At 36.9% G+C, this 16,450-nt stretch overlaps 1 protein-coding gene and 1 long non-coding RNA gene across 5 annotated transcripts in view; one reads left to right on the forward strand and one right to left on the reverse strand.

Annotated features, from left to right (window-relative positions):
• LCLAT1 (lysocardiolipin acyltransferase 1) overlaps positions 1-16,450 on the forward strand; it is a 190,445-nt gene that overhangs the window by 61,329 nt on the left and 112,666 nt on the right. For all 4 annotated transcript variants that reach the window (XM_061211331.1, XM_061211334.1, XM_061211332.1 and 1 more), the window contains one exon: positions 14,374-14,572. In XM_061211331.1, coding sequence (XP_061067314.1) covers positions 14,374-14,572 — 199 coding nt within the window. The remainder of the gene's footprint in view (positions 1-14,373; positions 14,573-16,450) is intronic.
• LOC133105340 (uncharacterized) overlaps positions 1-16,450 on the reverse strand; it is a 171,250-nt gene that overhangs the window by 5,324 nt on the left and 149,476 nt on the right. The gene's annotated exons all lie outside the window — the stretch shown is intronic.

The raw sequence follows: 16,450 nt of genomic DNA on the forward strand, positions 1-16,450 counted from the left end.
TTTTGTATCCTGCAACTTTACTGAATTCATTGATGAGGTCTAGTAGTTTTCTGGTAGCATCTTTAGGATTTTCTATGTATAGTATCATGTCGTCTACAAACAGTGACAGTTTTACTACTTCTTTTCCAACTTGGACTGCTTTTATTTCTTTTTTTTCTCTGATTGCCGTGGCTAGGACTTCCAAAACTATGTTGAATAAAAGTGGCGAGAATGGACATTGTTGTGTTCTTCCTGATCTTAGAGGAAATGCTTTCAGCTTTTCACTGTAGAGTATGATGTTAGCTGTACGTTTGTCATATGTGGCCTTTATTGTGTTGAGGTTAGTTCCTTCTATACTGACTTCCTGGAGAGTTTTTATCATAAATGGTGTTGAATTTTGTCAAGAGCTTTTTCTTCATCTATTGAGATGATCATATGGTTTTATTCTTCAATTTGTTGATATGGTGTATTACACTGATGGATTTGCAGATATCGAAAAATTCTTGCATCCCCTGGGATAAGTCCCACTTGATCGTGGTGTATGATCCTCTTAATGTATTGTTGGATTTGGTTTGCTAGTGTTTTGTTGCACATTTTCAAATCTGTGTTCATCAGTGTTGTTGGCCTATAATTTTCTTTTTTTGTGGTATCTTTGGTTTTGGTATCAGGGTGATGGTGGCCTCATAGAATGAGTTTGGGAGTGTTTGTTCCTCTGCATTTTTTGGGAATAGTTCAAGAAGGATAGGTGTTAACTCTTTTCTAAATGTTTGATAGAATTTTCCTATGAAGCCATCTAGTTCCTGGACTTCTGTTTGTTCGAGTTTTTTTTTTTTTTTTTTTAATTAATTAATTAATTTATTTTTGGCTGCGTTGGGTCTTTGCTGCTGCGTGCTGGCTTTCTCTAGTTGCGGCGAGCAGGGGCTGCTCTTCGTTGCGGTGCACGGGCTTCTCATTGTGGTGGCTTCTCTTGTTGCGGAGCACGGGCTCTAGGCGCACGGGCTTCAGTAGTTGTGGCGCACGGGCTTAGTTGCTCCGCGGCATGTGGGATCTTCCCGCACCAGGGCTCGAACCCGTGTCCCCTGCACCGGCAGGCGGATTCCTAACCACTGTGCCACCAGGGAAGCCTTGTTCGAGTTTTTTAATCACAGTTTCAATTTCAGTACTTGTGACTGGTCAGTTCATAGTTTCTGATTCTTCCTGGTCAGTTCATAGTTTCTAATTCTTCCTGGCTCAGTCTTGAGAGATTGTACCTTTCTGAGAGTTTGTCCATTTCTTCCAAGGTTGCCCATTTTATTGGCATACAGTTGTTTGTAGTAGTCTCTTACGAAATTTTGTATTTCTGTGGTGTCTTTCGTAACTTCTTTTTCATTTCTAATCTTACTGATTTGAGCCCTCTCTTGTTCTCTTGATGAGACTGGCTAAAGGTGTATCAATTTTGTTTATCTTTTCAATGAACCAGCTTTTAGTTTCATTGATCTTTTTTATCATTTTCTTCATCTCTATTTCATTCATTTCTGCTCTGATCTTTATGATTTCTTTCCTTCTTCCAACTTTGGGTTTTGTTTGCGCTTCTTTCTCTAGTTGCTTTAGGTGTTAAGGTTAGGTTGTTTATTTGGGATTTTTCTTGTTTCCTGGGGTAAGACTGTATTGCTATAAACTTCCCTCTTAGAACTGCTTTTGCTGTGTCCCGCAGGTTTTGGATCATAATGCTTTCATTTTCATTTGTCTCTAGGTATTTTTTGATTTCCTCTTTGATATCTTCAGTGAGATCCATTGGTTGTTTAGTAGCATATCGTTTAGCCACCACATGTTTGTGTTTTTTAAAGTTTTCTTCTTGTAGTTAATTTCTAATATCATAGCGTTGTGGTCGGAAAAGATGCTTGATATGATTTCAGTTCTTTTAAATTTACCAAGGCTCACTTTGTGGCCCAGCATGTGATCAGTCCTGGAGAATGTTCCATGTGCAATTGAGAAGAATGTGTATTCTGCTGCTTTTGGATGGAATGTTCGATAAATATCACTTACGTCCATCTCCTCTAGTGTGTCATTTAAGTCCTGTGTTTCCTTACTGATTTTCTGTCTGGATGATCTGTTCATTGATAAAAGTGGGGTGTTAGAGTCCCCCACTATTATTGTGTTACTGTCGATGTCTCCTTTTATGACTGTTAGCATTTGCCTTATATATTGAGGTGCTCCTATGTTGGGTGCATATATACTTGTAATTGTTATATCTTCTCGGATTGATCCCTTCATCATTATGTAGTGTCCTTCTTTGTCTCTTGTAACAGTCTTTATTTTAAAAGTCATTTTGTCTGATATGAGTATTGCTACTCCAGCTTTCTTTTGATTTCCATTGTTATGGACTACCTTTTCTATCCCCTCACTTTCAGTCTGTATGTGTCCCTAGATCTGAAGTGGGTCTCTTGTAGACAGCAAATATACGGGTCTTGTTTTTGTATCCATTCAGCCTTTGTCTTTTGGTTGGAGCATTTAATCCATTTACATTTAAGGTAGTTATCTATATGTTCCTATTGCCATTTTCTTTATTGTTTTGGGTTTGTCTTTGTAGGTCTTCTTCTTCTCTTGTGTTTCTTGCCTAGAGATGTTTCTTTAGCATTTGTTGTAAAGCTCGTTTGGTGGTGCTTATTAATTCTCTTAGCTTTTGCTTGTCTGTAAAGCTTTTGATTTCTCTGTTGAATCTGAATGCGATCCTTGCTGGGTAGAGTAATCTTGGTTGTAGGTTTTTCCCTTTCATCACTTTAAACATATCCTGCCACTCCCTTCTGGCCTGCATAGTTTCTGCTGAAAAATCACCTGATAACCTTGTGGGGATTCCCTTGTATGTTATTTGTTGCTTTTCCCTTGTTGCTTTTAATATTTTTTCTTTGTATTTAATTTTTGACAGTCTTTTGGTTGAGGTATTTAATCCATTTAAGTTTAAGGTAATCATCAATATGTATGTTCTTACTGCAATTTTGTTACTTGTTTTTGTAGGTCTTTTTTCATCCCTCTTTTGTTCTCTTCTCAGGATTTTATGACTAATTTTAGTGTTGTGTTTGGATTCCTTTTTCTTTTTTGTGTGCGTATATATTGTAGATTTTTGGTTTGTGTTTACCACAAGGTTTTGAATAGCACTCTATATATAAAAAGGATTGTTTTAATTTGCTAGTCTTTTAATTTCAAATGCATTTTCAATAACCTGTATTTGTACTGTCATCTTCTCATGATTGCTGGGTTTGATATCATATTTGTGTGTGGATGATTTCCTACCTTTACTTCATGTTTGCCTTTACCGGTGAGGTTTTCCATTCGTAATCTTCTTGTTTCTAGTTGTAGCTTTTTCTTTTCCAGCTAGAGAGGTTCCTTTAGCATTTGTTGCAAAGGTGGTCTGGTGTTGCTGAATTCTCTTAGCTTTTGTTTGTCTGTAAAGCTTTTGATTTCTCTGTTGAATCTGATTGAGAGCCTTGTTGGGTAGAGTATTCTTGGTTGTAGGGTCTTCTCTTTCATCACTTAAAATATTGTGTATCATGTCACTTCCTTCTGACCTGAAGAGTTTCTGCTGAAAAATCAGCTGATAACCTTACAGGAGTTCCCTTATATGTTATTTGTTGCTTTTCTCTTGTTGCTTTTTATATTTTTTGTTTTTAATTTTTGTCAGTTTGATTACTATGTGTTCCTCCTTGGGCTTATCTTTGTGCTTCCTGGACTTGGTAACTGTTTCCTTTCCCATGTTAGGGAAGTTTTCAGCTATTATCTATTCAAATATTTTCTCAGGCCCTTTCTCTCTCTCTTCTCCTTCTGGGATCCCTGTAATGCGAATGTTGGTGCATTTAATATTGTCCCAGAGGCCTTTTAGACTGTCCTCATCTGTCCTCATTTCTTTTTATTCCTTTTTCTTTATTTTCTGTTCCACGGCAGTCATTTCCACCAATGTGTCTTCCAGCTCATTTATCTGTTATTCTGCCTCACTTATCCTGCTATTGATTCCTTGTAGTGTATTTTTTATTTCAGTTATTTTTCATCTCTGTTTGTTTATTCTTTATTTCTCCTAGGTCTTTGTTAAATATTTCTTGCATCGTCTAGATCTGTGCCTCCATTCTTTTTCTGAGATCTTGGATCATCTTTACTATCATTACTCTGAATTCTTTTCAGGTAGGTTGCCTATCTCCACTTCACTTTGTTTTTCTTCTGGGATTTTATCTTGTTCCTTCATCTGGGACATATTCCTCTCTCATCCCACTTTGTCTAACTTTCTGTGATTGCAGTTTTCATTCCGCAGGCTGCAGGGATGTAGTTTTCTTGCTTCTGCTGTCTGCCCCCTGGTGGATGATGCTGTCTGAGAGGCTTAGGCAGGTTTCTGGGCGGGATTGACTGGTTCCTGCGCACTGGTGGGTGGAGCTGTGTCTTGTCCTTCTGGTGGGCAGGTCTGTGTCAGGGGGTGTGTTTATCTGGCAGCTGTGTGTGCAGGAAGACTTTAAGTAGCCTGTCTCCTGATGGGTGGGGCTGTGTCCTCCCCCTGTTGTTTGGCTTAAGGTGTCCCATCACTGGAGCCTACAGGCTGTTGGGTAGGGCCAGGTCTTGGTCAGAAAATGGCAGCCTCCAGGAGGGCTCATGTCAATGAGTACTCCCCAGAACTATCACCACCAGTGTTTTTGTACCCCCGGTGAGTCACAGTGTCTCCCCTCCTTTGCAGGAGACCCTCCAATACCAGCAGGTAGGTCTGGCCCAGGCTCTTATGAGGTCACTGCTTTTTTCCCTGGGTCCTGGTGCACACGAGACCTTGTGTGAGCCCTCCAAGAGTAGAATTTCTGTTTCCCCCAACCCTGTGGAATCCCTCCTTTCAAACCCTGCTGGCCTTCAAAGCTGGGTTCTCTGGGGGCTCCTTCTCCTGTTGCCAGACCCACAGGCTGGGAAGCCTGATGTGGGGCTCAGAATTTTCACTCCTGTGAGAGAACTTCTGTGGTATAATTATTTTCCAGTTTGTGGGTTGCCCACCCGGCACGTATGGGATTTGATTTTATCGTGTTTCCGCCCGTTCTACTGTCTCATTGTCACTTCTTTGTCTTTAGATGTAGGATATCTTTTTTGGTAGGTTTGAGTGTTTTTTTTTTGGTCGATGATTGTTCAGCAGTTAGTTGTGGTTTTGGTGTTTTTGTAAGAAGAAGTGCGCTCATGTCCTTGTACTTCGCCATCTTGTCTCCATCTCCTCCATTTATTTTATAAAATGACAAAAATTAAGATTCAGATAACAGAGTTTTTAAAACTTGTGACATTGATGTGATCAAGTCTCCCCAGTAACCACAGAATTTAGGAATGAAGTGATTTTCTGTCTGGGGGCTAGGTTGAAAACGTGTGAGGTAAAAGTGCATACAAAATGTATAGTAAATTCTTGGAGCAGCCAGATATTTGCTATGAGGTCTGTGCATACTGCTCTGAGCACATGTCCCTCTGACCCTGAGAGCTGGTTACTCCTTATAGGTTTCCAGTCTATACTTCTCCCTTCTCTGGCACTGAACCGGTTTCAGCCCTTTGTTGTTGCTTAAGAGCAGTGCCTTCTCCAAAAATGAAGTGTTGTGCAAGCAGCCTCCTTTACCTTGAATGGGTCATATTTCCTGAGAGTGTTCTGTTCCTTCTTTTCCCTGAGCAACACCTGGAACTTAATTTTACTGGGTTTATTGACCTGTCTTGGTGGAGGTGGTGAGTATAATACCTGAAAAGGAGAAGAAGGAGGGAATTCTCTTCCTTCGCTTGTTGAAGGGTCTTCTCTTCCTGTTTCTTTTGAATGAGTTGTCTTTTTCCCCTCAGGCAGACTGCCATTGTTGTGTTTGTAGAGAGGAAAGTATCAATGCTGATGCTATAGACCCCTCAGGTGGAGGTTGATAGGGAAAGATTTCCAGAAACAGTGGTTGGTGGGGGAGTACCTACCTTGATAGAGTAGACGTTTCTCAAAAGTTCCCTGTAAATTGAATTTTAATAAATTGTTTACAGTGCACTCTCCTTCTTCTCACATTTTAAAAAGAAATCCTGTGATGAATAATTTTACAGATTATATTCCTCCCTTGTTACAAGGTTAATTAAAAATATTTTATTCAGGCGTATCTGTTTTATGAAATGTGATATTGTTAAACTAAAAGTAGTCTCCTCCTTCTTCTCATTTTCTTTTCTCTATTTGTACTTAAAGCTGACTTTTCTACAGGCGCAAACTAAAGGGATTGTAACCTACTGGTAGATAAATACCTGTGGAAAGGCATGGCATATTTAATTCAGATATAAGGAGAAGAATTAGGAGGTTTTGTTAAAAGGAAAAATCAAACTAAAAACCCAAGGGTAATGATGATCATAGCTATTGACCACTTATGTGGCAGATGTTATGCTAAGTGCTTTAATAAGACAGCCACATTTTAGGTGCCACCATCATCCCCATTTTACAGAAGAGGAAATGGAAGTTTTGAGAAAATAATTTGCCCAAGTTCACATGCATAAGCAAATTATTTAAACAGAGTTGAGATTAAACCCAGTTTGTCTGCTGCCATTAGAGCTTTAGGTGATAAGAAAACCTTCAAGGGTTGGTCAGAGTCACCTGGCACCTTAACCATTCCAGGTGGTAAGAAACTCATTGGCACCTCATGATTGTTTCTAAAGAAGAAGGTTTGGAGTTCTTTTCAAGCCAGGGAATACCTGACTTTGGGGGGGTGGGTAGGAAATCTGAGAAACCAACAACTCGTAATAAAGTCAGTTTCATTAGTGAGGTGATTCCCTTGCAGTGGAAGATGAAAATTGACAAGAAATAGTCATAGAAGCCTTTTCTTTTTCTAGAGAAACCAAAGACATAGGTTGCTGAAATACCTGGAACAAGGAGCATATTAGTAAATACTCATTGGATGAATGGACAAACATAAAGAAGTTTCAGCGTCAAACTAGCTCAAACTTTAGTATCAAGAATTGTGCAGTATTCTCTCCTCTATTTGTTGAAAGAAAAATTTATATATATATATATGTGTTTACATTTTTATAAATGTTATAAAATCATGCCTTTAGGGATTACGTAGTGTATCTTTAGTGTGTCACAGTCCACCTAGAGTAATTTTACTACATATAAAATGTAAGAGCCTTGTAACAGTGTGGTGCATTTATTCTCACATTCTTTGTGCTGTTATTGTCATATTGCATCTACTTACACAGTAAACTCCATAGAACAGTGTTGTATCTAAATATCATCCATTTACAGTGTTTTTTGTTTTTTGGCTGCATTGGGTCTTCATTGCTACACGCGGGCTTTCTCTAGTTGTGGCGAGCCGGGGCTACCTTTCGTTGTGGTGCATGGGCTTCTCACTGTGGTGGCTTCTCTTGTTGCGGAGCACAGGCTCTAGGCACACAGGTTTCAGTAGTTGTGACGTGTGGGCCGAGTAGTTACGGAGCGCAGGCTCAGTAGTTGTGGCTCACGGGCTCTAGAGTGCAGGCTCAGTAGTTGTGGTGCACGGGCTTAGCTGCTCTGCAGCATGTGGGATCTTCCTGGAGCAGGGCTCGAACCCACGTCCTCTGCCTTGGCAGGCGGATTCTTAACCACTGCGCCACCAGGGAAGTAAGTAAGTCCCACAGTGTTCTTTATTCTTCCTGTATGGTACAGTTTCTATCTAGTGACATTTCTGGTCAGCCTGAAGAACTTCCTTAAGCTTTTCTTGTAGTGAGGGCTCCTGTAGATGGATTCTGTTTTTATTTAATTAAAAGTTAAGTTTGCCTCCATTTTTGAAGGCTAATGTTGCTGGCATTTCTGGGATGACTCACCCTGTGGGGCCCCCCACCCCCCACTTTGAAGTTCCCCTGTCTTATATTCCTCTTGAAGTTCTCCATTGTTTTTGATAAAAAGTTAGCTATCATACATGTTGTTGCTTCCCTTTATGTAATGTGTCATTTTCCTCTGGCTGCTTTAAAGATTTCTCTTTGTTTTTTAGCAGTTTGATTATGCTATGCCTAGGTATAGTTTTCTTTATTTTGCCATGTTCCATTGGACGTCTTAGATCTGCAGCTTTGTTTTTGTCCAAATTGGGAAATTTGAGGCCATTATTTCTTTACATATTTTTTTCTGCCCCGTTTACTCTCTTTTATCCTTTTGTGTCCACAGTTATATGTATGTTAGATTGCTTAGATTGTTACACAGGTCACCAAGTTCACTGACCCTCTCTTTTGCCATCTCTAATCTGTTTTGTTTACACAGTGGATTTCGATTTAAAATACTGTAAAGTTCTAGAACTTACATTGGGTTCTTTTATTGGTTTCACTACTTTCTTGAGATTCCTCAAGTTGTAATTATAATGACTATATTTTCCTGTAAGTCAGCTGGGTAGTTAAGTGTGGTGCCATTTACTCTGTTAGGGCCCTCATCCTCTTTTTTTATTTTTCCTGTAGGAAATACTTTGCATTGAATATTTGCATAATTCCTACATTATTAGTATGTATCCTCCTTATCTGTCAGGCAAAATTTCTTTCTCTTAATAGAAGGATGTTTTGTGTTGTAACTTGTGTTTATTGAAAAAGTAGCAGCAGGATCCCTGTACACGCATTTATTTATTATTAATTTATTAACTCTTAAGTGTCTACCATCCTAGCTTATGACCTCTGTCCTTGTGGAGATAATAGTTCTCTACCTAAACTGTCTTTCCTAGTTGTAGATTTACACAACTTGACTAGTTTCTTTTCTGGCTTTCATTTGATTGAAAGACTACTTCCTTTGTTAGAGGACAGAAGTTGACTTTCCAGGCCATGACTTTTTAAGAGTTAGTTAGTTAGATTTTTAAATCAGCTTTAAAGATAAGAAGCCCAGTGCTTTGTTGCAGCTGTCAAACATATGATTTAATATAAAATATTCATTTTGTGGTATTGTTTTAATCACCATTACTCGCTTATTTATAAAGCATTTCTCCATGAAATATTTATATTAAGTGAAATAAGCATATTGTTCAGTTACATAAAATTAACCATCACAAGTACCTATTTCTAATAAGTCATCTACAAACTGTTAAATAATTCTATTTATAGTTATTATAAAATCAGAGACATTTTGTTTTGAAAGTTATAAATTTTCAAGTCATTTACATAACTTTAAGGTTTTAATTTCATCATCTGTACAATAAGGAAATTAGAGTAGATGATCTTTTGAGATCCATTCCAGAGTCAGCAATGTGTATCTGATTCTAAAGCAAACATTTAGAGGTAAATGATTTTTTTAATTAACAGTCATATGTTGCTGCTACACGTCGTTTTCTTTAATGTGATAAATTTTCCACAGTGTATGATTTTTTGATTATAAATTACATGTTTTTGGCTGAATCTCTCTACCAAAACCTTAAGAGTTTGGAGGATTTTCTTGAGTTACTACATTGGTAGAAATCATTGCAATTGTTATGCTTTCCAGGGTCTAATCAATCTAATTTCTTTGGAAAGCCAATATAAGCAGACTGCTTATTCGTACAGGTATTAGACACAGACTTCTTTTGGTTTCACTGTTGGCCTTCCCACTTTCTAGTCAGTTGAACTTGGCTAAACTACTTAGCCTCTCTAAACTTCTCTTCCTTCATCTGTTTAAAAATAAATAAATAAATAAAGGAGTTCTAATACCGCCTACCACAGAGAGTTATTGTGATGACTAGATGAGATAATGAATATAGCCTTTCCAAAGTAAGCAGTAAATGTTTGCTACTATAAAAGTTTTAGGGGGTAGGCTAAACTACATTATCAAAGAAAGTTCAAAACATAGTGGCTGGAAAAAGGCAGAACTTTATTCACCCTCAAGTCCAGGTTGACAGGTTAGCTTTGTTCCTTGATGTCACTCAAGGACTCCGATTCCTTCCACCCAGCCTGGCATAATATCCTCTTCTGTATGGTCAAGACTGTTCACTACCCCTTCTTTGCCCCACTCAGCAGGAAGTGGGGAGGGAAGGAAGTCCAGAGCAAGTGCTTTCCCTTTAGACCAGTGAATTACAAGTTGTACATAATCTCTCTTGCTCACCCCATTGGTGAGAACAGCTAAAAGCTGTAACAGAATCTGGGAAGTGTAGTCTTTCTTCTGACAGACAGCCATGTACACAATTAAAATCTATTACTCTGTAAGAAATGGACAAATTAACTGGACAGAGTCTGCCATAGCTGCTCCTACTGCTGTTACTACTAGTACCAATACTGTTACAGCAGAATTATGTCATATATCTATTTACCTTCTACAGCTTCAATTACGTGTACTAGGGTGGATATGGGGAGAGTGGAGAGATGAGACTGAATGTTTGAAATGTGAGTGGTCCGGTGCTGAATATGATTCTTGTGTTTAAAACAATATGCAAACCAGTAATTTCATCTGATGGTCAGTTGTTGTTGGAGAAATCTGGTCCAACATTCAGAAAAAACAGGCTGACCTGGTCTTACTGATGTGTGCTGGTCTCTTGTAGGTACTTTCCTCTGAGATATTCAAGGGTAATTTCAGCTATTCCTGACTTTTGCCTTCTTATTACCTGTCTTCAGAGCTTATCATATAGGCAAGATTCAACCACCACTGTAGTGTTAAATTGGTATATATTTGCAAAAACTTCTGTTACTCAACTTTTTAACTCACTGCCTTGCTCACCAGTAGTGGCGTATCGAGCAGAGAGTCTTTCAGTTAGAAATTTATAGAAGTTGAATCCCTTGTAGCGAGGTTATAGAAAGTTGATGTTCTAGTTTTGAGAAAGTGAACACCTCTGTTAAAAGAAATGGAGGAAAAACTGTCAGGGTGTCTTTTATAATCTTTTATTTCATACCTTCATAAGGTGCTAATGGAGTTTTTATTTTGAAGCAAATAGTACAACAGATCATTTTTTATTCAGAAGGAATTTAGCTTTCTCTCCCCATAGGTGTACTTTATTTTAAGCTATCCCAACCAGTTAAAAATCATTTTTCACTAAAAATAAATTAGGGTAAATGCATTTAGACTAATTATTGCTTCACAGAAATGGTCACAAATGATCTTTTTTCTTTTGTAAGCAAGCTTCTCCTGTTCATTAAAATGATTTCATTGGCAAGATTTTTCGTATCTATTTTTAACTGGCACATTTTCTGTTAAATGAGGTACCACAATAAAATCATTTAGAATCTTAGAGTTAGATGAGACTTAGAGGTCACCTAGTCTAACTTACCTGTCTGTGTGTCGTCTGAGAATCCTTTCCTAAAGTCTGCAAAGTACTTCTAGTCTGCAATTCAGTCTTTCTTGGAACATTTTTGTATATGAGGAATACATGTCCTTGTTCATTTAATTTTTGGATGGTTCTGTTCAGCATAATCAATCAATAAATACTGTCAGGTCAAACTTTGCTTGTGCCCAGAGCAGTTTTTGCTTCTGAAAATTCTGAGTCTTTCCAACAGTGTTTGTTTGTTAGCTAATTACTGAGATTAGTAGAACTACTTGGAGTTCTGTCCTTTCACCATAAATCATGTCGTAGGAATTCAGCGGTCATTTTCTAACTCCCCATCTAGGACACATGTCTCTTCCACAGCTTGCTGATTCCATTCCCGTCCTAGAACACAACAGGTGTTCAACAAACATAGATTACTGAATATAATTTCTGTCTAGACTGCTGCTCTTAAGAAAGGGGGTCTCAGTCTTTCTTTGATGAATGATTTGGGATTGATGAATGACTTGGGATTGCACGTCCTTAAATAGCTAAGGATTTGAGGAGCTGGGCCTAAGCTGAGTCTGAAAAGCCAAGGCAAACTTGGAGATGAGGAACATCATAGATCTTTCTTGCATCAGACTAAGATCCACTGGAGTAATAAATAGGAACATGGGCATGATGGCAAAACTGATTCTCTGTGATCATGAGGGGACCCATTCATCTTTGTTTTCATACACACTTGGAGGTAGTAAATAGTGGTATATAAAAGATCCTCAGAAATTACTTCTGTATTTCTAATTCTAGGCGAGATCTTTGACCAGTTAAGTAAAAGTCATGAGAATTAATCACTCTTGGTTCAGTTTAAGACATAAAACATTATAAAATTTTATAAGATTAGTTTCTTACTGCTAAAACTGTTGTTATCTTCTGTACTAGAAACAGAATATGAGAATAGTGTCTTTTTTTTTAAACAGTTTTTTGATCTGGATTATTTGAATTCTGGAGTTCTTTATAGGCATTACAACTTTATTTCTGTAGTGTATTTGTTATTCTGCTTTTGTAGCTGTAAATAATGTTGACTAGGTATGTCTTATCCAGTATTAAAAATGATTAATGTGAACTAGAGATCTAGGCTGCCCAGAAGATTATATATAACTTTCAGGCACATTCTGATAGATAGAGTGCTGGATGGCAGGGAGGAGAATACTGCATGATATGCTCCTCTACAGTCTAGGATTTTTTATTTTGACATTTACTATAACGAAAGACTAACGATTGTTTTGGGATTCATAGGAAACGTATTAGAAATTACACATGTAAGGTTAGAGTTGGTGTTTGGGAATTATAGGCTTACGATTTTTAACTGTTTTCTATAGTACAACATACAGTTAGTTAGTAGTCAGCTGCCTCTTTCTACCAGTTAAAGGAAGGGTTTCTTGCATTTCAGTTCTTTGCAAAATCTGAAAAGTAAAGTATATCATATTTGGAATGCAGAGTGGGGCTGATCTAAACTAACCTTGGATGGTGACTTCAGACATGTCATCTGGGCCAAGACATATAATTCAGTGATTCACTTTGGTAGTTGACAGCCCTTTACACTTGTAAGTGGAAAAATGGTTATTTCTTGCTGTGGGTCCAAGTCTAGAGGGCTCCTCCCCGATCCTCTCCATCCTGAACTCTCTTCTACATTGGAACTTGATTTCCCAGACTTTGGAGTGATGGGGGGTGGATTATAACTATTTGAGTGGTTATGGACACTTTCGAAAATTTGACAAAAACCGCAGGCATTTTGTAGCTACTTTAGCCCAAATGATCATGTTTTACATCTTAACCCTCTGACTCTGTAATACTGTGGACATAATAACAAACATATCTAAACTTTTTTTTAAAGCTAATATTCCTTTTAACCTGTTTTTTTCTTGGTCCTATTTGAGGTACTATTGTTCTTTTGTATCATACTTTTTTTAAAAAAGGTCTTTTTGGAAATATACTGAAAAATTAATAAAACATAAAGCACTTTAATAAATAATTTTAAAGTGTAACTATCAGCCAAATGAAGAAGTAGGAAATTGTCAGCAAGCCACCTAGCTTCCCAGTCGCAACACCCTCCTATTTAGTAGAAGTAGCTACTGTCCTGACTTGTAAGATAGATAGTTATTTCCTTGCTTTTCTTTTTAATTTTACCACTTCTATTTTTACCATCTGTATATTTATCCCTAGAATATCTTAGTTACTGTCTGTTTCAGAAAGATTTATATATGGACACTTAATGTATATATTCTTGTTTGTTTTTTTTCCTCTCAACGTTATGCTTGTATGTTGTCCATGTTGCTGTAGATATCCATAGTTCATTTGTTTTCATTGTTGTATCATATTCCATTGCATAATTGTATCACAGTTTCTTTGCTATACTTTGATCAAAGTTTTCATAATATTGCCAGAGAACTTCCGATTTTCTTGTCTTTTATCTGCTGTGGACTAGTTTTCTCTCCATTAGTCAAATAAATATTTATTAACTAGTAAATTTGTTACCTGTAAATTATTCAAATATTTAAATGGGCATTGAAATCAGTAATCAGGGCTTCTTTAATATGTTATTGTTCTTTCAAGAACTTCAGTCTGTAATTTATTTTCTTCTAAATATTTCGTATATACTTTATGCCTGGCCATCAGAAAAGTTAATTAAGCAAATTTGGCAAATATTTGATCTTCTATGTGTCAAGCACTGTTGTAGGTACTGGGGCTGCAGCACTTTAGTAAATATACATTCTTTATATATTTAAAAAATAAACAAATACGTGTATTTTTTTTAAAAAAATCTTAGTACAGAAAGGTATAAAATGAAAAATTTGACTCTGTTCCCTCAGTCCTATGTTCAGTATTAACTTTCTTGACTTTTTATTAAAAAATTTAAATATCTTATATATCTTTAACCTGAAAAAATTACACAGTGGAAACTTTTTGTATGCCTTTTGTACTTTTTCTTTTTGTCTTAATAATCCATCTTGAAGATTTCAATGAAAGTTAGCATTTTTAAATTAGGGAACTGCCAGAAACTTAAATTAGTAGAACTGAAAATAGAAACAGTGCCTTCATGTTCTTCCAGATTAACTTCTCTTTCTTAATTTATTATAGAAGCAAGAATAACATGCTTTTGACTTATTAGAAATCAGATTTATTTATAGGACATGATAACATTTACCTATGGGAAATCATAACTTTAAATTGTTAAGTATCTGTATTGTTTTTTCTGTAGGCATTGCTGGAGACCATGTTTGGTGTAAAAGTGATTATAACAGGTGATGCATTTGTTCCTGGAGAAAGAAGTGTCATTATCATGAATCATCGGACAAGAATGGACTGGATGTTCCTGTGGAATTGTCTGATGAGATATAGCTACCTCAGATTAGAGAAAATTTGCCTCAAAGCCACTCTCAAAAGTGTTCCAGGATTTGGTAGGTTATTCACAAATTATTATAAGTTGTTCATTTATTTTATATATGATGTACTCACTCTAAAACTACAGAATAACTTACTAAACTCCACTTAAGTATTAAAGCCATTTCCACTTTTTTCCCTCCCTAGCCAAAAACAATCACCAGTTTGTTTTTTTTTTCCTTAGGGGAAAATAGATTATTTTAATCCTTTTTCGGAAACATCTTATGTTGAAAGAGAATAAACTATTCACAAGGAAGTAGTTATGGTCCCAGAAGGACCAAAAATTTGAAGAATATGAATTAATAGTTCAGTAACTTTTTATTACATGTCATGCTTGTGGTAATTTAGACCAGAAAGTGGTCTGTGCTGATAAGGTACTTGAAAGGAACTGATTCATTCACATTTATCTAATAAATAGTAATTGAATAACCATTGGTTCCAAGCGTTATACCAGGTGCTGGTGTTTTCTGAACTTACTTACCTAATCCATCACTTTTTTTTTTTAAAGCCTTTTCACTGTCCTTGTTGTATACTATAATATTAAAATTCCTAGAAATGTTTATTTTCCATAGTTAGTTAGGAAAGCAGCATGTTCACTGAGTGGTGGATAAGTAGGGATATTTCAACATTGCATGTTAAATCTTAATTGACCTCCACTCTGTAATGTGAAGTAGGGGTGAGGAACAGACTAAAAATATATTCAAACCAGTTATTCACATATGAGTGGATGAAGCACCCACTATACTCCCTGACAGCCTCATCCATTAAATCTGTACTTCTTTGGTTTCCTATGTAATATTTCTTATTTGAATTCTTTGCTCTCTAAACCATGTGCCTATCAGTGTACTGAAATTGTGTAGGATTTGTGAGGGCAAAGGGCAGGCATTGTCCTCAGGATAGACTAGTAAGAAGTACTGCATGTTTGTGTTTTAGTTGCCTTCATGCTAATAGTTTTATCTTTCTCTTTGTCACTTGAACAGTATTGTGGTCTCAGGATAGTCAGATTCCTTAAATGGCAACTGACTTTCCCTAGAGCAAACATCCCCATAGAACCAACAGGAAGCTGCAAGGCATTTTATGACCTAGCCCCAGAATTCATATAGCATCACATCTACAGTACATTATTGGTGGAAGCCATCACTGTCCTCAAAGAGTCTAGGGGAGGGAGCATAGACTTCACCTCTTGATGGCAGAAATGTCAAAGATATTTTAGTATTTTAAAAACTGCCACATTCCTAAAAAGACTGATCAAGAATGATAATGTCTTGTTTATCATTCCTGATTCTACATAAAATAAAGTAACAGAATATTAAGAACATTATGTGAATGAGCTTGAAATATATATGAAATCAACAAATTACATTCAGAAAAATACAACTGACAAAATCTGATAATAATGAAAAAGAAAGTTAAAACAGCTTCGTGTCTAATAAAGAGATTGAATCCATAATTAAGAGCCTTCTTACAACGGTTTTTGGAGGACAATGGCAGCTGCCTGATCTTCCTCATCTTTAAAATAACAAAAAACCAAAAACATCCAGTCAACAAGCAGAGGAAGTAAAACCACATCACTCATCTCTTCAGCATGACCAGGAGACAAAGAAGGCATTTAGAAGGTTCTGGTATTAAGTAGAGAAAGTCTAAAAGAGTTCTTTCTACCCTCCCATCATTGCAAACCTGTGGGTTCTGAGAGTGGGAAGAGACTTAAGAGTAGAGAGGCATGGACAACTTAGAGGAAGCACAAACAAAAGCATACCCAGAAAAATTAAAGTCTAATGCTAAATGCCAAAATACTGAACACAGGTCTGGACATAGTAGTTCACAGCACAAGATATAAGGAAGTGATTAGAAAGACAGTGGGACCTGAAGATGCCTCAGAGAAGTATTGCTTCTGA

This window comes from Eubalaena glacialis, chromosome 14, assembly GCF_028564815.1.
Source record: "Eubalaena glacialis isolate mEubGla1 chromosome 14, mEubGla1.1.hap2.+ XY, whole genome shotgun sequence".
NCBI lineage: Eukaryota > Metazoa > Chordata > Mammalia > Artiodactyla > Balaenidae > Eubalaena > Eubalaena glacialis.